This window comes from Teleopsis dalmanni, chromosome X (assembly GCF_002237135.1).
Source record: "Teleopsis dalmanni isolate 2A chromosome X, ASM223713v2, whole genome shotgun sequence".
NCBI lineage: Eukaryota > Metazoa > Arthropoda > Insecta > Diptera > Diopsidae > Teleopsis > Teleopsis dalmanni.
In genome coordinates this window covers 37,077,327-37,097,269 of record NC_051848.1, presented here as the reverse complement: position 1 = coordinate 37,097,269, position 19,943 = coordinate 37,077,327, and the positions used below count along the sequence as shown (strand labels likewise).

Genomic DNA, 19,943 nt, shown 5'->3' with positions numbered 1-19,943 from the left:
ATAAAGAACTAAATTTTCAATTTTTACAAAAAAAAAAAAATACAAGATAATAAAATAAAACGACAACATCGAGATATAAAACATTTATCTATACAGTGAAAACTATCCCAACGGATACCTGTATTATTATATATAGAAGGATTTTTTTCTAGTATCATTACTGGAAACAAAGTAGACTCGAAGTAGAAACACATTGACACAAAGCGTTATGGCGTTTAAATATTCATAAATATAATTGTTGAAACCCATGTGAGTTAATATTTTCCCGATAAGGTTTAAAACGCCGTGAGGCCCATCGTCAATGTGTTTCCACTTTAAATCTCTGTTCCAGGACATTTCTATTGTATGAACAACAAACAAATTTATTGTCCGATTAAGAGAGTTTTCACTGTATTTAGTTATAATAATTAGTAATTGTAGCAAAATGCAAGCAGAACTTGCCTGAATCAATATGAATGCATATTTTTTGTTAATAATGTTACAATAAAAATTTTTAAGAAAATATGAAAAGGAAAAATGGAATAAATATTTATAAAATATAAGACTATATAAAAAAAAAAAAAATTATTCGTAACTATAACAATTTGTTGATTTTTATTGATTGTTATTAGCAGATATGAAAGTGTTTGCTTGATAGTGTAAACAAATTTAATTATTATTATTTTTAAATAAAAAGGATCACAAAAATCTTAAATAAAAACATGGTATTCACTCATAATAGCCAAATAAAAAATTCAATTTCTCAATAATATTTTTAGTTTTTATACAAACTTAAAAGGATTAACTTAAAGTATGCACACACGTAATACAATTGCTTATGAATAAAATAGAAAAGCTAATTCTAGTATCTTTATATTTCGGCTTATCATTACAAAATATCATTTAGAGTCACTGCTTGTATATATGCTTGTTACGGAGCTTAAATATAGGTGTCATTCACATTTTTAAAAAAATAAATTTATTTCATAATAAGTATAATAAAAGCATGGAGAATCGCAAAATAACTCAACAATAATTAATAAACATTATTGTTGAGCGTTGGCAAATGTAGTTACAATTAATTTTAATTTTTATATTCAGAATTTGTTGTATAACAATTTAATAAAATGCGACCTAAAAATTGATGTAGTCTTAATCTATTTCGAATTCCTCGTCGTCATCAACATCGTAGTCTGTAGAATTTTCCTCATCATAAAGTCTTGAAGTTAATAACTTAGATCTGTATATATTTTTATTTAATTTAGCCGTGGTTGCGTACTTGCCCACACATCGTCGTATTGGTTTAATTGCCGTTTTATGCTTAGCAGGTTTAAATGGATTGCACAGTTGATGTTCGGTCTGTTGTTTTTGCCATCTTGTTTGTATTTGAGGTTTTTTGTAGATTCGATTATCCTCTACATTTAAACTGTGCAGTGTGGCGGCAATTGGAAAACGATTGCCGCCAATTTGACTATATTAAAATTTCTCCTTACATGCTTGCACAGTCGTTAGTAGGAGACGTACATTACTCACTAGCGGACTTTTCGGGTAGTTAACAATAAACATTTGAATATTTCTTAATAACTCTTGCAATACTTTAGGTGCATGTTCACGTGTTATAGCATCGCGGAAATCAATAGATAATATAGCTTCAGCCAAATATCTAAATTATATATATAGAAATTATTAATTATAAAAAAGTTTATTTTAAAAAATTTCAATTAACCTTTGCTTAGTTTCACTATGATTAGGCATATCTGCGCTGATTTGTTGTATTAATGAGAGTAAAACCTTCTGTTCCAAGCAACATGCGGGAATGAAAACTGAACTCGGATCAGTATTTCTTAGCGTATAATCTACCAAACTTAAGTCATTTGCAAGCAACGCCTGGTGAAACGCTTTATTGATCTGACCACTCTGCAAAAGAAGCTTAATGGATTCACGAATATCGTACATTGGTGCAGGTGTATTTGTTTGTGAACGTAGCTGCATGTTTTGACTTTCAGATATTTTACGCATCTGTAATATAAATTGAATATTGAAATATATAAATTCATTTAAAAAAAAAACATTAGTATGATTGATTTTTTTGTCGAATGTGACGCATCTTAAATTAAAAAGAAAACTAGAAGAGTTCGAACAGTAATGAAGAAACAACAACAACATTTGATGTTTATTAAAAACATTTCTGAATTTCTGAGTAAATTACAGAATCAATATTTTCTTAATATTAGTTACGAGTGTTATCAGTGGGATACACACAGTGGGATTAATCTTTTATCTTCCATTGCTGATTTTATTATTCATAAGTAATTTCTTTAATGCAAGTGCCAGATTTTGAACTTATATCTTGCCGAATTTGAAGCTTTGAGCCAAATCATTATACTGTACAAGTAGAAATCATGCAAACTAATTCAAAAAGGCATTTCTGTTTTTATTCATAAATGTCTTAAATTCACACAGAAAATAAGGTTACTAAGGTGAATCTCTGACGAAAAATTATGGAGAAGTGTAAACATAAACAGATTTAAAAGTTAAGAAAGTCAAGGTCTTACATCTCCAAGTAAGTTCTGACAAATGGAACCGACACCATCAAAGGGTGTCATCAAAAACGTATAGAAAAACTATCAATGCCGAACATATAACCATGTGCTAAATAGTTACTTATCGCGCATAAATGCATCAATTCCCAATATGTGCCCTAACTACAGTTCTACCTTCAGTGATTACACTCATCTGTTTTAATGTCCTAATGCATACATCAATTTGAATCTAATTGATCTTAAACTACATACCATTGGAGTAGCTATTTTACCACCTTGACCCACACTGTTTCCAATTAAAATCTCTACCGGCCTTAATCCACTCTTTTATGCAATCAATATCTTTATTCAACCATGTCCTAACCCATGTATTCGTTTTTGTAATTTCTTTCATGCTATATGCCATATAGATCTACACAAGTTATCACAACAACAACGCTGAAAATATCACGGGACTCAATAACAGTCATATAACTCCCACAAAATGGAATTGAGAAATGTTGTAGCGGTTATATGCTTATAAAGAGGAGTTATATTAAATAACTATGGCAAGAGTCTGCCTAATAACAATAATAATACTAATATTTCCTCGTGTTTTTGCAAATATTATCACTTTTTTTTGAAAGGTGTGGTGAGCAACTTATAGCCATTTAGATCGCAATAAAAGCTTAATATTAAATTAATATTAACCTAATAATTAACAAAATCTTACCTCTATCCGTATGGCTTCCTTTACTTGGCGAGCAATGATTATTTCCATACTCTTAACGTCTTTACGCCCCTCTGCGAGTGATTCGCCTATACTATGATGATGCTTAAGTAATGCATTTTCGATATGTTGTCGTAAAGCTGATAAAGCCGTAAACAGTTCTGCCCTTTCATTTGTTTGTCTGGTTTCTTGCATATAATTTTCAAATTGTTCCATAACTAAACCAAATTAATCAATAAAAAAAACACTATGTTAATTGAAAAATATAACCATATTGTAATAAACATACACTCTTTGATACCATACGAAAAGGCTTCGTGCAACTGTTTAAACATATGTTGGGATGACTTCTCATAAGCTGGAATTAAACTGCCAGACATAGATTCGATGAAAGCATTTTGCAAACTATCCTGCACGGCAACTAGAATCGACTTACTAAACGCTTCGATTACACTCTAAAAATAGCATAAGAAAATCAAATTTTTAATTTATATACTAAAAGAAAGAATCAAATAAATATTTAAGAAATAATAAAATTTTTTTTATTTATAAACTATCACGATTATAAATGATGCTTACCTTACTTTTACATAATTGTACTAAGGTTTCTTTTAAACCTGCATCCATCTTGGCTAAGTTTCTAGTCAAATCAATTAATATCTTCGACTGCATATTGTTAATTACTCCGGTGATAAGTGGACCTACATTTCTTTGCAGTTCTACATTTATAGTTTTCGCAATTAATGGAGTTAGTTGTGTTGCGAATAACTGAGACAAAGATTTCATTATTTTATCGCCCATTTCAATATTTCTAAAAAGAAAATGAAAAAAAAATTAATTATTAAAATCTCATTCTAATTCCAGATGCTTAAATACGTTTTAAATACTTAAATATTATTTAAGTGTTCGATCCAATATTTAACTATTAAAAATTTATTCAAAGTGTAGAGGATAAAACTTGAACCCAGGACATCGAAATATTGAGAAAAACAAAACAAATGCTGAACAGATACCCTTGGTATCTGGCATGAGAGAAGCTCTAGCAGTGCTAATTTCCACGTCACCAGCTGACAAGCACTTTCTAATAGCAGACTACAGATAAAAAGTCTTTGAACGTATGAAACGACGAGTAAAACATTATAACTTATAGACAATTTTAATTAAACATTTTTACTTTGGGGATTGGGGATCTGTCTCATAGAAGTGGCTGTTGGTGTTGTTATAGCACACGGGAATTGTTTGGTGAACGACACTTGATCGTTCAACATTGACGATTGCCTCTGGGACGTAGATCCGACCGTGTTTGATACCATAAAAGTGACTAGATTTCTTCATCTTAATCCTGATTGACTTCAATTTAAATCCTACCCAACCCCTAATTCAACTTCACTCCGCTTCCCTTTCACGCAACCAAGAACCATCGACATCTTAACCTATGTATTCGTCTTGTAATTCCTTTAATGTTATTTACTTTACAGTTCCCTGCAGGTTGCAATAACAACAACAGCTGACAAGGAGGAACAGAAGAGATTTCTTTAACTAAGTTCACTTTATACTGATATCATTATCGATAATAGCTAATTGATAAATGGACAATCAGTCATTTAGTTTTAATTTTAAGAGAATAGAATAGAATTTTTATAAAAATCAATGCCTTATCAGAAATGGAGTCATTGTTGCAGGAGATAGAAAATATATATAGAAGAAAATAGTAAATGGGAAAATTTGATGATACTGAAATTAATTTGAATTAAAGGTGAAGGAACGGAGCCACAAATATTTTGAGCTGCAATATGTCTGTTCAGACGGACTAATAAACTGCATTTTTGGAGAATCACACTATAGTTGTGACACACTTTTCGACTAAACGTACTTCTGCGGGGCAAAAATTAGATCAATATAGTTTTTAGTATACGTGGAAGTCATATAATAGACGAAAGTTCATATAGAACTTTGTAGTGGTGTAAATGTGAGTGCTTTATGTGGCGTCATACGAATACCCACATGTATGTCATGTGAGAAGGAATCATCACTTCAGCAGTTGATTATGTTCCTTGTCAAATCAGAATCATGATAAATTCAAAAGAACTACGGGCACTGTAGTTGTTGTAACCTATAGAAATCTGTAAAACAGATAACATAAAAGGAATTACATGACGAATAAATGGGTTAGGCTGCGGATGGGTATTGGTTATATGTGTGTCAACCAAATCAAAGTCAACTAGGATCAAGGCAGAGAAAGCTAGCCATTTTTATGGGGAGGGCCCAAAAGTCGATTAAACTCAAATTTATGTATGCTTTGGGACGGGAAAACAGATGGGCGACATCATGCAGGATAGAGCTGTAATTGGGGTACACCCTGAATTGACTAGTAACTGACAATTAACTAGTATGCGTGACTAGTAACTGTTTAGCACAAGACTATATCTTGATCTAAGTTGAGCTAGAACAGTATCAGCTGCACGAGAAAGGCGTCGTTATTCCTACCTCACAACTTTAACAGAAAGTTTTATAAATTAATTTATGAAATAGTTGTAACTTTTTTTTTTATTAAATATAATTTCATCACTTACTGTTCTTTCATAATTGCGGCTAATCTCTTCTTCGATTCATTCTCATTCCGAATTGAAATATTTTCCACAACTTTTGGTATTTGAACATCGATTTTGTATGTCAAGTCGGAAATCTGCTTCTGTGTACACTCCACTAATTGCTTTTGTGCTACGAAACAATTTGCCATTATATTCTTAATTTCTGCGATTTCTTCTTTGAGTGCCGTTATGTGACGAGCCTGAGTTTTATTTAATTCTTTAAAAATAATTTTAATTCATTGTTATTAAATCAATCAAAATAATTTGAAAAATAAATACCTAAAATCTCTGCAAGCATTTGTGGATCTTCAAGGTGATCAACACCATTAGCAGTATTGATGGTATTACTGCTACTACTGTTACTAATTGTGTTGCTGCTATGACCAATATGACCAGTCGGATGATTATTGTTACTCAAATTATTTGTTGGAGCAGTTTTCGGTATCAGATTAACAGCCTTCTGCAGTTCAGTTGATGTTGTTGTTTGTACTTCTTTTGGTGTATTTGCCCAAAGAAATTTCGACGGAGTTCCCGATGATCTAGGTTCTAATATAAATGCAAAAAAAAAATTTGATTATATCATAAAATTATACTCTTACAACAATGAATGGAAAAAATAATTTTTCGACTATCTATACACAATTACTATATACAAATATGATACTTAAATTGTGTTCATTATTAAAAACACAATATATTATGGTTATTGATATTCAGAACACAGTTTTAGATAAGAATAACTGAAGGATAAATAAAGTTATACTGAGATGAACGCTAAACACAAACTTCACCCTAGGAATTGTAATCAATTGACGACTATAAGTATTAGGCGATCTATATGGTCTACATAAAATTTATACGGACAAAAAAAATGTGCATACTTCGATGAACACAGAGTTGTCATATCTTAACTGTTTGGAGAGTCACTGAAAAACTATGTACAAACAATAGTTCACGGTGTTCAAAACACATGTATCAAGATAATGCGCCAATAAACGCTCCGCCGGTACTAATGAAAAAATTTGTGTAAGTCATATCTTCCATCTTGGTAAAATGCGAGGCTCATCTTAAACCTCTGCTACAATTTGGGCTGTAGCACCCGGTGGTGAATACGCAATTCCGCGCAGAATGTGAACCAAAACTGAACATTCTTCTCGCGTAAGTTTGGGTATTAAGCATGAGCCACTACGAATCCAACCTCAACTGGTCAGTCCAACCGAAGCTGTGGACCACTGATCCAGGTAGTACCAGATAACATGCAACTCTGGTCAGTTGGCACAAGTGCCGTGTCACTTACTACCATGTACATGAAGGGGAATATTCTAACCCCTTCAACACAGGGGGCAAACAACAGTACAGTACTCTATACTACGAGAATTGCGACATGTCCTAGAAACATGTTGATCTACATGTTCACATACGATGCAAAGAACATAGAAACTAGCCGCACTACAACAGCAACAACAAGAAACGTTTAAACAATTGTGCAGAACCACATTGTGGGGAAAAGGCAAGTAAATAAATCGAGGAACAAAAATAAATTGTTTGGATGGGTCACTTGAAAAATTCAGTCACATATAAGATAGGTTACTTTGTTAAAGTAATTTGTGGATGTTCTTACAAATTTTCGGTGGATGTTCCCAAAGTTGCTGGTATGTATTATGGAAAAAGAGTTTAAGAAATGAGATTATGTCGCTTGATGAAAAGTTGACGATGCTGAATATTTTGCGGCTACAAGTATCTACAAGTTCGTTTGCGTATACATTAAATTAAATGAAATTAAAATTTCTACATCTACATAACATCTATAGCATCTATAGTTGCTATAGATGTCTATAGGATCTATAGTTGCTATAGATGTTTTACATCTATAGTTGCTATAGATGTTTTACATCTATAATTGCTATAGATATTTTACATCTATAGTTGCTATAGATGTCTATAGGATCTATAGTTACTATAGATGTTTTACATCTATAGTTGCTATAGATGTTTTACATCTATAGTTTATTAAAAATATTAAAATCTCTTACTACATCTATAGCTGAGAGTGATTGTAAGTAGATATCTGCACAGTTATTAAATCATAACGACTTGAAGTAGGGCGATTATTTTTGTAGTGTATATAGTGCTGTAGTATGGAGGGTTTCTGCTTTTATCATTTTATTTAATTTGACTACTTCAGTTATATATGTGTAATAAGTTATAGTAAACTAATAATATTTCTGAAATGGTATTACAACGAAAAAGATCGCAAACCCTAAACAATCAATTAAGCTGATAAATATAAATGGAAGAAAAATGCAAATGAGTACCCCTTTAGTTATCAAGACTTTAAACTTAAATTAAAGCAATTATAACCTAATACGCTATAAACTAAAATGACATATTTCGATATAAATATGGTAAACACAAAATAAAAATGATTCTTTTATAATTTTTTATAATATACAAATTTCTATAGGCATACCTGTTTCTTTCAAGTTAATTTTAACTTCATCTTTTTCTTCACTAACTAGCATTTCATCAGTGCTGTAAGCATTTGTTTTATAATCACGAAAAGACAAAATCTCTTGCACTTCACGACTTGGACTTGAGCCACCACTTGCAAAAGTGTCAATAATATTGCGATTCATATTTCCATCAATTGCTAAAAAAAAGAATTCAATCAATATAAATTAATTAATTAAATTAATTCTAAATGTTAAAAGAGTATCATAAATATTTTATACCAGAGAGGTAAAAGCAATTTGAATACAAATGTGATTATATGTGATTTTTAAAGGTAAATTGTACAAAAGTGCCAGTGTTAAAAAAATTGGCTCTTCTTCTCAGCATATTTTTTTCAAAACTATAGATTTGCTGTACTTTATAATTTGTATGTTCATGTAAAAAATAAAAATAAAAAAAATTTGTATTTATGCTGACAAAAAGATAAATAAAAAAATACAAAAAAAGTATTATATTTCAAAACATGTTGATTTTCGGCTTAGGTCTTGTGTAAACAAAATAATAATTTCTACTTTTATAAGACGTGCAATTACTTTTACTAATAGTATTTGGTATCGAATAACAACCTCACTCTAAAATTTTAATCAATTTTATAGGAGACCAAGACTTGAAGCCTAAAAATCAGTTGACAACAAGTTTTTGATATATATATATATATAACTATATATATGTTGACACAATTTTCTACGATTTAGAATTACAAAAAAATTATTTCAATTAGACTATATTTCTAATTCTAGCAGCTTAAAAATATATACAAAAGCAAAGTTAACTATGTAAGTATTTAATGTATTTACTTATGAATTTTTTCTGAGTTTCTATTGCTTGCTTCAACTGGATTTTCTGATGTTCTTTGTCTTCAATGATTTTATTGTTAACCAAATTTAAGATATTCAAATTTTCATTGTTATTATTTGGAGTGCCGGAAGCAGCTACACTCGCTAACATCAGTAAAGTATTGCGAACCTCTGAACTAACACAATCTGCTGTTTTTTTCTCTTTAATTGTAAAAGCTCAATTTAATTTACTTGATTTAATTATTATATGTGAATATGTACACTTACCTGCTGATGTTGAAGCAAATTCATCAGGTGTCATAAGATTGACAGGTACATAATTTTTACTGTTAATGCCATTTTGTGGTGAAGAAGTGCCTGAATGTTCACTAGCAATAGCAGAAGGTGTGACTGCCGCTGCAGCAGCTACAGCAACAACCGACGATGGAAGTGGTGACGAACCAGAAGAAAGTGTTTTTTCTAAACTAAGTAGCGCTTCTAACATTTCCTCTTCAGAATTATCTATTTCCGGTTTCACTACAACATTACTGGGCACTAAATTAGTAGCAACATTTTCAGTTTTCGGGCTCACATTTTGTTTCGAGCTCAAGTCTTCCGATATGTTTAAATTGTTTGCAATATTTTCTTCGTTGTTAACATCAATGTCCTCTTTAATATCAATATCATCCACTTGTGGTTGGTACAATATATGGCACTCCTGCAAACTTTTTGATTGTACCACAAACATACGTACAACAACGCAATATAATGAATGCATTTCTTCATCGTAATCGTCCATTTCCTCACAAAGATAATTGTCATTGCTGCATTTTAAACGTCTAACTGCTGCATCATGTATACAAAATGATAATATACCAGAGCTTAATGGAAATTCAGTAATGCTGCGCACATACACTGCACCAGCGACACCGCTAGATCTTGAACTTACATTACTGGAATCACTTAGCTCATTTTCATCTTTTTTACATTGATTGTTGAAGAGATTTACAATTTGCAATACATAACATGCACGCGTATCAAGTGAACTAAGCACTAAGTAGCGTGACGTACGATCAAGTTCCGCAATTAAACGTAGTGTCTTGCTTGTATCTTCACAAGTGAATGTTATTTTCTGTATGCACTCCCAAGTACCGCAATCCCAAACTTTGAGCTCAGTGTTGCTATCAGCACCCGTTATAGCATATTTCCAATATGATCTACGAGATACAAAAATAATTATTTATTAACTGGTATTATAATATATCACAAATTAATTTAAAGGAGCAAATAATGTTTCTATAATAATAAAATTTCCTTGGTATAATTTGAATGTTAAAATTTCATATACAGTGAACATATTGCAACAGAATGGATACTACTGTTCAACGAACACTCCTGTTAAACCGATATTTCTGTTGAATAAGCATACATGATGAACATAAACTCTTGATAAATAAACGTCCATGCTGAATGAGGACCTCTGTTGAATGAGTAACGCTGTTGAACGGGCATGCTTGTTTAATAAAAATTCATCTAAGCTGAGATCGTAGTTTAACATACACCCCTTCGATTGAACAGACACCATAATTAAACAGAGACTTCTATTAAACAGACACCCAAGAAGAACAGATTCACAATGGAATAGAAATTTCTGCTAAACAGAGACTTCTGCTAGACAAAGATTTCTGTTGAACAGAAACTTCTGTTGAACGGAAACTCCTGTTAAACAGACACCCCAATTTAACAGATACTCTGGTTGAACAGACCCCAAATAGAACAGAGACCTCTGTTTAATATAGACTTCTGTTGAACAGAGACTTCTGCTGGATAGAGACTCCTGTTGAATAGAGACTCCTGTTGAATAGAGACTCCTGTTGAATAAAAACTTCTGTTCAATAAAGGCTTCTGCTGAACAGAGACTTATGCTGGATAGACACGTCTATAGAACAGTGACTTCTGTTAAACAGGCAATCCCGTTAATCAGAGACTTCTGTTGGACAGAGACTTCTGTTAAACAGGCACCTCGTTGATCAGAAACTTCTGTTGAACAAAGATTTCTGTTGAACAGATACTTCTGCTGGACAGAGACTTCTGTTAAACAGCCAATGCCGTTGATGAGAGACTTCTTTTGAACAGAGACTTCTGCTGGACAGAGACTTCTGTTAAACAGGCAATCCCGTTGATCAAAGACTTCTTCTGAACAAAGACTTCTGTTAAACAGACACTCCCGTTGATCAGAGAAATCCGTTGAACAGAGATTTCTGTTGAACAAAGACTTCTGTTGAACAGAGATTTTTATTAAGATATGAAAGAAAATTTTAGAAGGACCATTGTACAAGTAACAGAAATCGAAGTTAAGAAACACAAATAGCAGTTGTTTGAAAAGCCTAACTCATATATCTTCAAATAAGGCTTCAATTGAAACACCGTCGCCGCCTAATAAGGTAAATAACGTGTAGAAGAATGACCAATACTTAACGTGTCACTGTACATAATGCAATGCATGGAACGATATTAGTTATATAGTTATTAATAGAATGGGTATTAAACGAGTAAGTTCCCTAATTAAATAATGAAGTAATATTAATAATCGTTATTATATAAGTAAATAATTAATTATAAATATAGTAAATATTATTTTACTAATTTTATAATTTTGTATAAGAAATGTCATTTAAACAAATAACCTAAACTGTCTAACTTTCATAGAATATTAAACAAAACATGTATGAATTATAAAAAGTTATGAAGAATTAACTTCAGTTGAATTTTTGAGATAATGTACAATATTATTTAATTAATAAATAAATAACCTAATGTAGTTCATATGAACAATTGAACTGTAAATGTTGGACAGAAGAAAGTATTTTCTTAAAATTATGTATCATTTTTATATATTATTCTAATATATATTTACTAAATGTAATATAGTACATATCAATACAGTCACACATCCATAAATCGCTGTACCATTTTGCAAAGAAATGTTTCTACTTATAGAGACTTTAAGTTAAAGAATTTTTTTGTAATTGTATGTAAATTGCTCTCTAAACCTTGTTGCACTCTATTTAGTTCGAGATATAGAAAATTCGAGATATAGAAACTTCGGGTTATAGAAATTAGAGTTATGAAAGTTTGACTGCATTTTATTATAGTGCTTTTACAATATCAATATTTTATAAAAATATTTCACCGTTTATACGACAGTTAATTGAAACCGTTTTGTTTTGAAACACTTATAAAGGTATTCCAAACCCGTAACAAAACCTTTAAACGTATCATTACAAACCACATTGAAAGTGCAAATTAAGAGGTACTAAGTGAAATGTTCGTGTAAACATGTTTAATGAATTCCAATAAAATATTGCTTATTTAAAATTTATTTATTAACATGCAACTACATAATTATAATCATGTGAGTATAACATCGCTAAATAATGCGGTAATATAAAAAGTAGTATATAATCTAAATTAACCCAACATAAAAAAGTACTTTGTTTAACTTACTCTGGTGCACTTGTAGCCAAATTATCCAAAAAATAAAAACATGATATAGGTTTACCATCATGTGGTTTCCACTGGTGTAAGCAACGTGGATTCTGTTCGTGCATATAAACTTGATAGAAACGTACAAAACCATCTATGCTGCCAATTCCTAATGTTGAACCATCTGGTGATAAACATGTCCAACTTATGGTTAAAGTTTCATCGTGTAAATTTAAATATCCAGCTACGAAATCTTTAGGATCTTTTTGACCAACCTAAAAATAATTACTTATATAAACAGAATTCATTTCATAACGATATCGTATACTCTTACACCATATTCAGTGATTATTGTGCCTATGTTGAAACATTGAAATTTTGAACCGCGTGCCCAAACAATTAATTTACTGTCTTCAGTTTCTTCTTCATCTTCTTCTGTAACTTCAATAAATGGACACCATAATATTCTGTCGTATTTTGGTGTATAATTCTCAAGCGGATCTTCAATTTTAACCAACAAATTACAGAGTAAACTGCCATCAAGCATATCGATTTTATGAACATACAAAGAGTTAGCATCAATTGAGCCAAGAATATGCTCTTTCTCAATATGTGCGAATTGTATATCTAATACTGCACCGCCTAATCCTTTTATTAGTGTACGCATACCCGTTACAGCATTACTCACACGGATCATGCCCTCGACGCGTGAAGACTTATTATTAACTGCAACAATAAAGTATTTGTTAAACAAAAACTTTTTAATATTAGAATAACAATTAAATAATATTGTATATATATATAATAATTGCATAAATTATTGCAAGCTAAACAATTTTAGAAACATACTATTAGGCCACAAACACTGTTGGGAATATTTTGGTGGCCCTCAAACCTCAAATTGCAGTTATTTTCACTGCGTGCACTAATGTATATACATACATAATTCTCTACAACAAGTATAAATCACATTTCTGCATGAATTCACTTACCATTGATAACATATGCTATATGTGTTCCATCCAAATGTAATGCAACTAAATGTCCGGGATAGTATTTATGCTCCCATTTATAATCAACAATATTTTTTAACTTTACTCGGGATGAGCCATGGTCATGTTTGCCGGAACCACATACAACATTTACATTTTTATACAGAACTTTTTTGTAAAACTCAGAGCCATTAAAATCACTGTAATATAATACAATAAATATATAAAACCATTTATATGTACGGAATACCATACAGAGTCAATACTTACATCACGCAGCTATCAGCAGAAGTGCTTGGAACGTTATCATTGTTGGTTTCCAACTGTACGATTTCTTCGCTATTGAAGTTGTTACTCATTTTGAAAGATATTTTATTTAGAATTTTTGTTTTTGGTATCGCAACTGTTTCAAGTTGCGAGTTTGTCGTCTTTGTTGCTTTAATTGCTGATTGAAAATTACTTTTCAATGTAATCTTATTGGAATATTTTCCACGATCTTCTTTTAATTTATTTAGATTATATATTGTAGTTTGCAGTATGTAGGAGATGCCCAATGTACACAATATCATTTACATGCATTCGTCAAAAATGATAGATTTGTCTAATTCTTATTTTACTTTTTTTAGCAATCGTAAATCCTCGTATTTTCGCGGCTTGGCGGCTCCTTTACTGAAAATATTTTATTCCAAAACATTTACATGAAGTTGAATTAATTACGCTTAAAAACGTTTTATTTTAAACCTTTGCCGATTCGTAATGAAAGTTGGGTAAAGTATGTAGATAAGTATCTTAAAAAAAATTTGTTTGCACTAACATTCGCAACCTGTAAAATTCACAAAACTTAACGCCGCCTCGGCAAACCCTTTGTTTTACAGTTGTTTTGCGGAATTGCCATACGAAGGAAAACGTTGCCAAATTTTATTAAAACAACGTATACATTTTTATGTATTGATGACGGTAATAATAGGTCTACTCCACGAGCTATTCGTAGTAAAACTCGAGTAAAACACAAGTAAAGTACAAACTAAGAGCGTAACACAAATAAAATGCCAGATTACGCTCTTTACACAAATTTGCATGGAACAGCTTTGTGTTCAGTCTGGTAAGAACAGCTGTTTTTTGAAACACAAAACAGATATAGAAGTTGAAATATAAGAGAGCAAAATAAATTTTGAAAAACAAAGAAAGTTTTATATTAATAAATGCAAATATTTTTAAACACTTTTTAATTTAATAAAGTAAGTTAGAATACATAAAATTTTATTTTATGTTATTATTCCAGACATAATGAGGGAAAGAAAAATTGTTGTCATGTTCACCAACAGTTTTTCTAAAATTGCAAAACAGTAAGAAATTGTAATAACACATTGTATATCATAACTATTTAATGCATTTTTTAATTGATGGTGAATTTGTTAATGAGGTATCTTTTTACATTCACCAGTGCCGCACAAATAAACAATTCAAACCGAAACAGCTGATTCACACATCAACATCAAAGTCTGTGTAACATTTTCAATTTTCAACAGGGATGTTACGCTCTCTCAGATGCTCCCTTTTACTCGAAAATTTTCTGATGGAAATTTGTAACTCTATATAAAGAGTTACTCAAAGTTAAAGAGTTATAAAGAGTTACTCAAAGTTAATACGAGCAAAAATGCAAACAAAATGTGTTTCCGTAATTTTTATATCAAAAGCTTATCGATAAAGTATTATTTTCAATGATGTAATCAAGAAAAAGTATTAAATGAAGGTAACTTTCAATGAAAGTTTGAACTTTGTGGTGCCTATTCTTATGTTATGTGAACGTGGTATTATTGGAATAGAAAATATCATTTTAGGCATTACGTAAAATCTTAAAATTTAGTAGCTCTCCATCTACTAATAACAACTTAAAAAAGATATTTTATTTGGCCCCCAAACACTTTTGAAACTGATTTTTAAATCTGTGTTATAATAGATATTAAAGTTAGCGAAAATATACCAACTGACTTGATAGAAAATCGATCAATTATTTAATTAATGTCATTAATTAATTTTTTTATTTTCACTTCTAAGAACTTTTTGAAGCTTATAGCCAAAGTTGCGATTTTCACTTTTGTGATCTGTGAAATTTTATTCGCACTAGAGTACTTTGTAAATAAATATTAAAATAAATATTTTCCTAAATTCCTAAATAAAAAACAAGATATATTAAATTCAATAACATTAATTGTTAGTTTTTACCCTTTTAAACCGACTATTTCTAATTTTATCATATAATATGTAGCTATTACATTGATACTCTATAACTTTGGAAAATTAAAAAATTTTTCTTCAAAATTTTAAAACCTTTCTTAGTAATGTTACCAAAATTAAATTGGAATTTATTATTGAAATCTATATATAAGTTCTTGTGTTAATCCTTTAGTGTTTCTTTAGTTATTGTGCCAGACGACTAACAATTAAATATCATAAGGAATAGGACAGAAATTTCAACCTAAATCTATTATTTGACCTCTATTTAAAAAAGAGTTTCTAAAAAGTCTTATTAGAGAAATTTTAATTTGGGGGAACAAATGGAACATTACCCTCTATTACACAAGAAATGCACTAAATATAACTTGAAATTTTTTTAACTCAACCGGCACAAAAACATGTTTCATTTATATGTTTTTATATAAAATATAAAAATATTTCTATTTTGTAACACAAGAAACTTATTTTAATAAAGATGTTTTTGTATTATTAGGAATATACAGATATTGTTCCGTAACTCGTTAATTGGTAAATTGATAACACCACGTATGATTGTTACGCTTTAATTATATCTCGGTAAAATTGTGAAATGAAACTACAAAAACAGCGGATTTAGGTTTCGATTGGTTTGTAAGATATTAGTATGAAAAAAGGAAACAAATTACTAATAGAGAAAAATGATTTTTATCCTATAATGATTTTAAATTTTACAGAAATGTATACCTCACAAAAAAGTTTAACGTTTTTAACATATTATCAGTAAAAACTTCATATTAAAAAACAAGATAAATAATTGTAAATATTTACAACTTTTAAAATTACTTAATATTGTTCAATTTCAAGTTAATAAAACATATAAGAGCAGCTTTTATTATACATAATGAAGAATTATGTACTATAGCTTATATTTATTATTTTTAATTTATTTATGTACTATAGCTTAATAGTATTATTTTTATATGTTGTTTTAAATTTTTTTATGATGCGTTTCTTTTAGCGTTTTTCAACACTGAAAACCATTTTATATGAGTCCTTACGGACAGACGGCTGGTTTTAAACATTTTATGTAAAAAGAAATTTGCTCATATATTTATATTCAACAATTTATTTTATTTAAGTACATAAGTATGTAATGATAACATTTCAAAATTTCATAATAAATATGAGTTTCCAAAATCTATATATGTATATTGATATATCTATGGTATAAATAAGATGTTCTTAATTTCTTTAGACATTTTTGTCATATGAAAAAAAAAGAAGAAAAGTAATGCGCCTTTTGATGATATCTTTTATGATATATTGTATTTTAAGTCCTTAGATCATTTGTTCAAATGGTCGGCATATGTTACTTTTTTCTCAGTACTATTTCACTTATTATTCGATCAGAACCCTATCTTCATACTTTAATAAGTTTTTTACATATAGTTAATCACAGAATATCTTTTTATAATCTTATTTGTAGCTAATAATCAGCTGTATAAACTGATATAATAATCAGTTTATAATAATAATTATAAACTAACATTTTAGCAGTTTAGTTAGCTAACAATAGCAAAGTTATTTTAAAAGACTACAATATTTTTTATAGATGTATATTGCGCAGAGGTGCGTATACATCATGTCAGGAACGAGTTTACACGTTGAAATAAAATTCAATTTTTTTAGTTATAGTCGCAAAAATACTGCTTTTCATTTAAATATAAATATTTTTGATAAACAATTTTTAATAATTATTATACGACTATTATATTGTATAGTTACTTGACAGTCAAAAAATGATGTAGGATTTGTTTTTGTTGTAGATTTCGTTTATTTTACAGCAAACTAATGAAATTTTTTTTATATTTATATTGTCAATATAATAATTACTAAAAATTGATTATCAGTAAACTTAATATTTAAACAAAACGTAGTGTTTTTGCGACTATAAGTTAAAAAAGTGAATGTTTAAATTAATTCTTGACATAGTGCAAATACTTGACCTATAATATAATAATTATATTATTAATATGTGTACTAAATTCAATTAACTAATTTAAAAAAATAACTCCTCTAAATTATGAACGATTTTAATGCATATTTTGTTTCAAATAATACGATTTACCCTCAAATATATTATATGCAAATGTATGATGTGTCAAATACTTTTTAAATAAATTGTTGGCTCTCTTTTTGTGTTCTTTGATATTTTCAGTTTGTCATTCTCATTCTCCAGCAAATAGCGCGGAAAACGTAGAAGACGTCAAATAAGCAATTTACAATTTAGTTCAACTGTCGAACAGTTGTTAAGTTGTTGATATTTCGTGAGTGTAAAGAAATTTACTATTTTTTGCATAATATAAAAGTTTATGTTTACAAACAGTTACATCCATCAAATATACAGAAATTTTTGTATAGTTGTTGAAATCGCGTAAATATAAATTTCCAATAAGCGCGAATAATTCAAGTTGGACATTTGAAATGTTATTTGTTACTCTTAGCATAGTTTGTGGCCTAATTATAATAACAAAAGCTTAAAACTGGTGTTTCACTCTATAAATAATGCTGATGTGATCATCTTTAATATTGAGAAATTCGATTTATTTATTTGCATATATTGAATATATTGAGTGTAACATGTAATCGAAATAATTAATATTTCAATCAGGGAAGTGTAATAATTAAGTGATAAATTGTTTATTTTTTTTTATGTTTTGCGGTGCCTTTCTCATGTTCATATAAGAAAATCAAATTATTGAGTATAAAATAGAGTATAAATAGTGTTGTTCTCACGTGTGCGCGGTCTTAACAGCTGCTTTTGAACAGCATTGCCAAGCCGAAAAAAGTCCTAGTTATTCAAAATATTAAGAGGTAAGTGAATGTCGTTATTAATTTATAAAGTACAGAAGCGGATTGTATTAGTTGATTAATATATTAAAATAATAATTATTTATATATTAACATTGTCAAATTATTACAAAATCTGTAATATCTGTTTGATTTAAGCGTGTATTTATTAATATCTAAATAATACATATATGTAAACAGTTAACATTGCGTTTTTGTTTAGTCAATATCGTTGGAATAACTATAAATATTAATAATAATACTTACTAACAAAATATTGGACACTAAAGAATTTTTAATAAAACTTTAATTTTGAGGAATATTGATTAATAATGTTTTGAATATAATTTTAATATTAATAATAATACATGACACTTTACAACTGTGGTGAATAACATAGTGTTTAATATTACAATATATAGAATATTAATCATAATAATAAATATTTATTAATAATTAATAGATCTATTTAAAAATAATTATTAAATAGTTTAGTTATTAAATCCGCTTCTGTAAATCTAAAAACGACGTGTAAAGTTTTGCGTTTAAGTGAAAAATATTAATATAAAGTAATAAATAAAAAAAAATGAGTGAAACAAATGAAAATGAAAGTAGTGCTAATATTAAAACATCACAACAAACGGAAAGCAATGCTTCTACATCAACTTCGCCAGTGCCTCCAGTTAAATCAAATGCCACCACACCCGCATCCTCTGTTACTGGCATACCAGTTAGTAGACTGAAAGTGCCATCAAATTTCGGCGGCTCTACCGGTGCTGTTTCAAAAATTGGACGACCATGTTGTCATTCCGCTCCAAAAGCAGGGCCACCACCAAGAGGTGAGTACATGTTTTTAATTTCATTTTAGCAAATACAGTTATTTTTATTTATATATTCCATATAAAGAATATATAAGTTAAGTAATAGTAATTATATAAATTTTTAAATATTATACTATATTTAAGATATCCCAATATATATTTATTTTCTTAATATATGCAGCTTGTTGTGAGTTTCATACTTATAGTAGTCAAAACTTATCTTATCGCGCATCTTCAAAAATATTTAGAATTAATCAAGTCCATTGTAGGCAGAAAATAACGAAGATAAAAAAAAAAACTAAAATAAACACTTTAAAATTGTTATATGAAGACGATTATACATTCTTCTAAAAATCAATGTCTTCAAACACTGATATTTTATTAAAATCTAAAATCAATATTTTTGTTTGGTTACTTACAAGGTAATAAAATATAAATATACTTACGAAATATATTTTTATGAAAAAC

The 19,943-nt window shown here is 29.3% G+C and overlaps 1 protein-coding gene across 2 annotated transcripts; it reads right to left on the bottom strand.

Moving 5' to 3' along the window:
• Positions 1 to 738: 738 nt before the first annotated feature.
• Positions 739 to 14,491, bottom strand: LOC119687393 (enhancer of mRNA-decapping protein 4 homolog). 2 transcript variants are annotated; one of them, XM_038101684.1, is made up of 14 exons: positions 13,858 to 14,491; positions 13,588 to 13,787; positions 12,930 to 13,321; positions 12,617 to 12,870; positions 9,398 to 10,326; positions 9,131 to 9,331; positions 8,293 to 8,472; positions 6,102 to 6,368; positions 5,805 to 6,039; positions 3,811 to 4,042; positions 3,521 to 3,686; positions 3,235 to 3,449; positions 1,706 to 1,998; positions 739 to 1,642 (listed from the first exon to the last, which is right to left on the bottom strand). In XM_038101684.1, the coding sequence occupies exons 1-14, from the start codon at positions 14,154 to 14,156 to the stop codon at positions 1,456 to 1,458; spliced, it is 4,050 nt and encodes a 1,349-aa protein (XP_037957612.1). In that variant the 5' UTR covers positions 14,157 to 14,491; the 3' UTR covers positions 739 to 1,455. The 2 variants fall into 2 exon arrangements, with proteins under 2 accessions (XP_037957612.1, XP_037957613.1); XM_038101685.1 differs by lacking the exon at positions 9,131 to 9,331 and having other exon boundaries at positions 13,858 to 14,490.
• Between the last annotated feature and the right edge of the window lie 5,452 nt (positions 14,492 to 19,943).

What these genes read in the sequence shown, in the direction of transcription:
- LOC119687393 (XM_038101684.1), bottom strand. Translation starts at nt 14,156, where the DNA reads ATGATATTGTGTACATTGGGCATCTCCTACATACTGCAAACTACAATA. An exon ending in ATTTGCTTCAACATCAGCAG is followed by an intron (nt 9,332 to 9,397) that starts GTAAGTGTACAT and finishes TTACAATTAAAG; the next exon opens with AGAAAAAAACAGCAGATTGT. An exon ending in AATTAACTTGAAAGAAACAG is followed by an intron (nt 6,369 to 8,292) that starts GTATGCCTATAG and finishes CATTTATATTAG; the next exon opens with AACCTAGATCATCGGGAACT.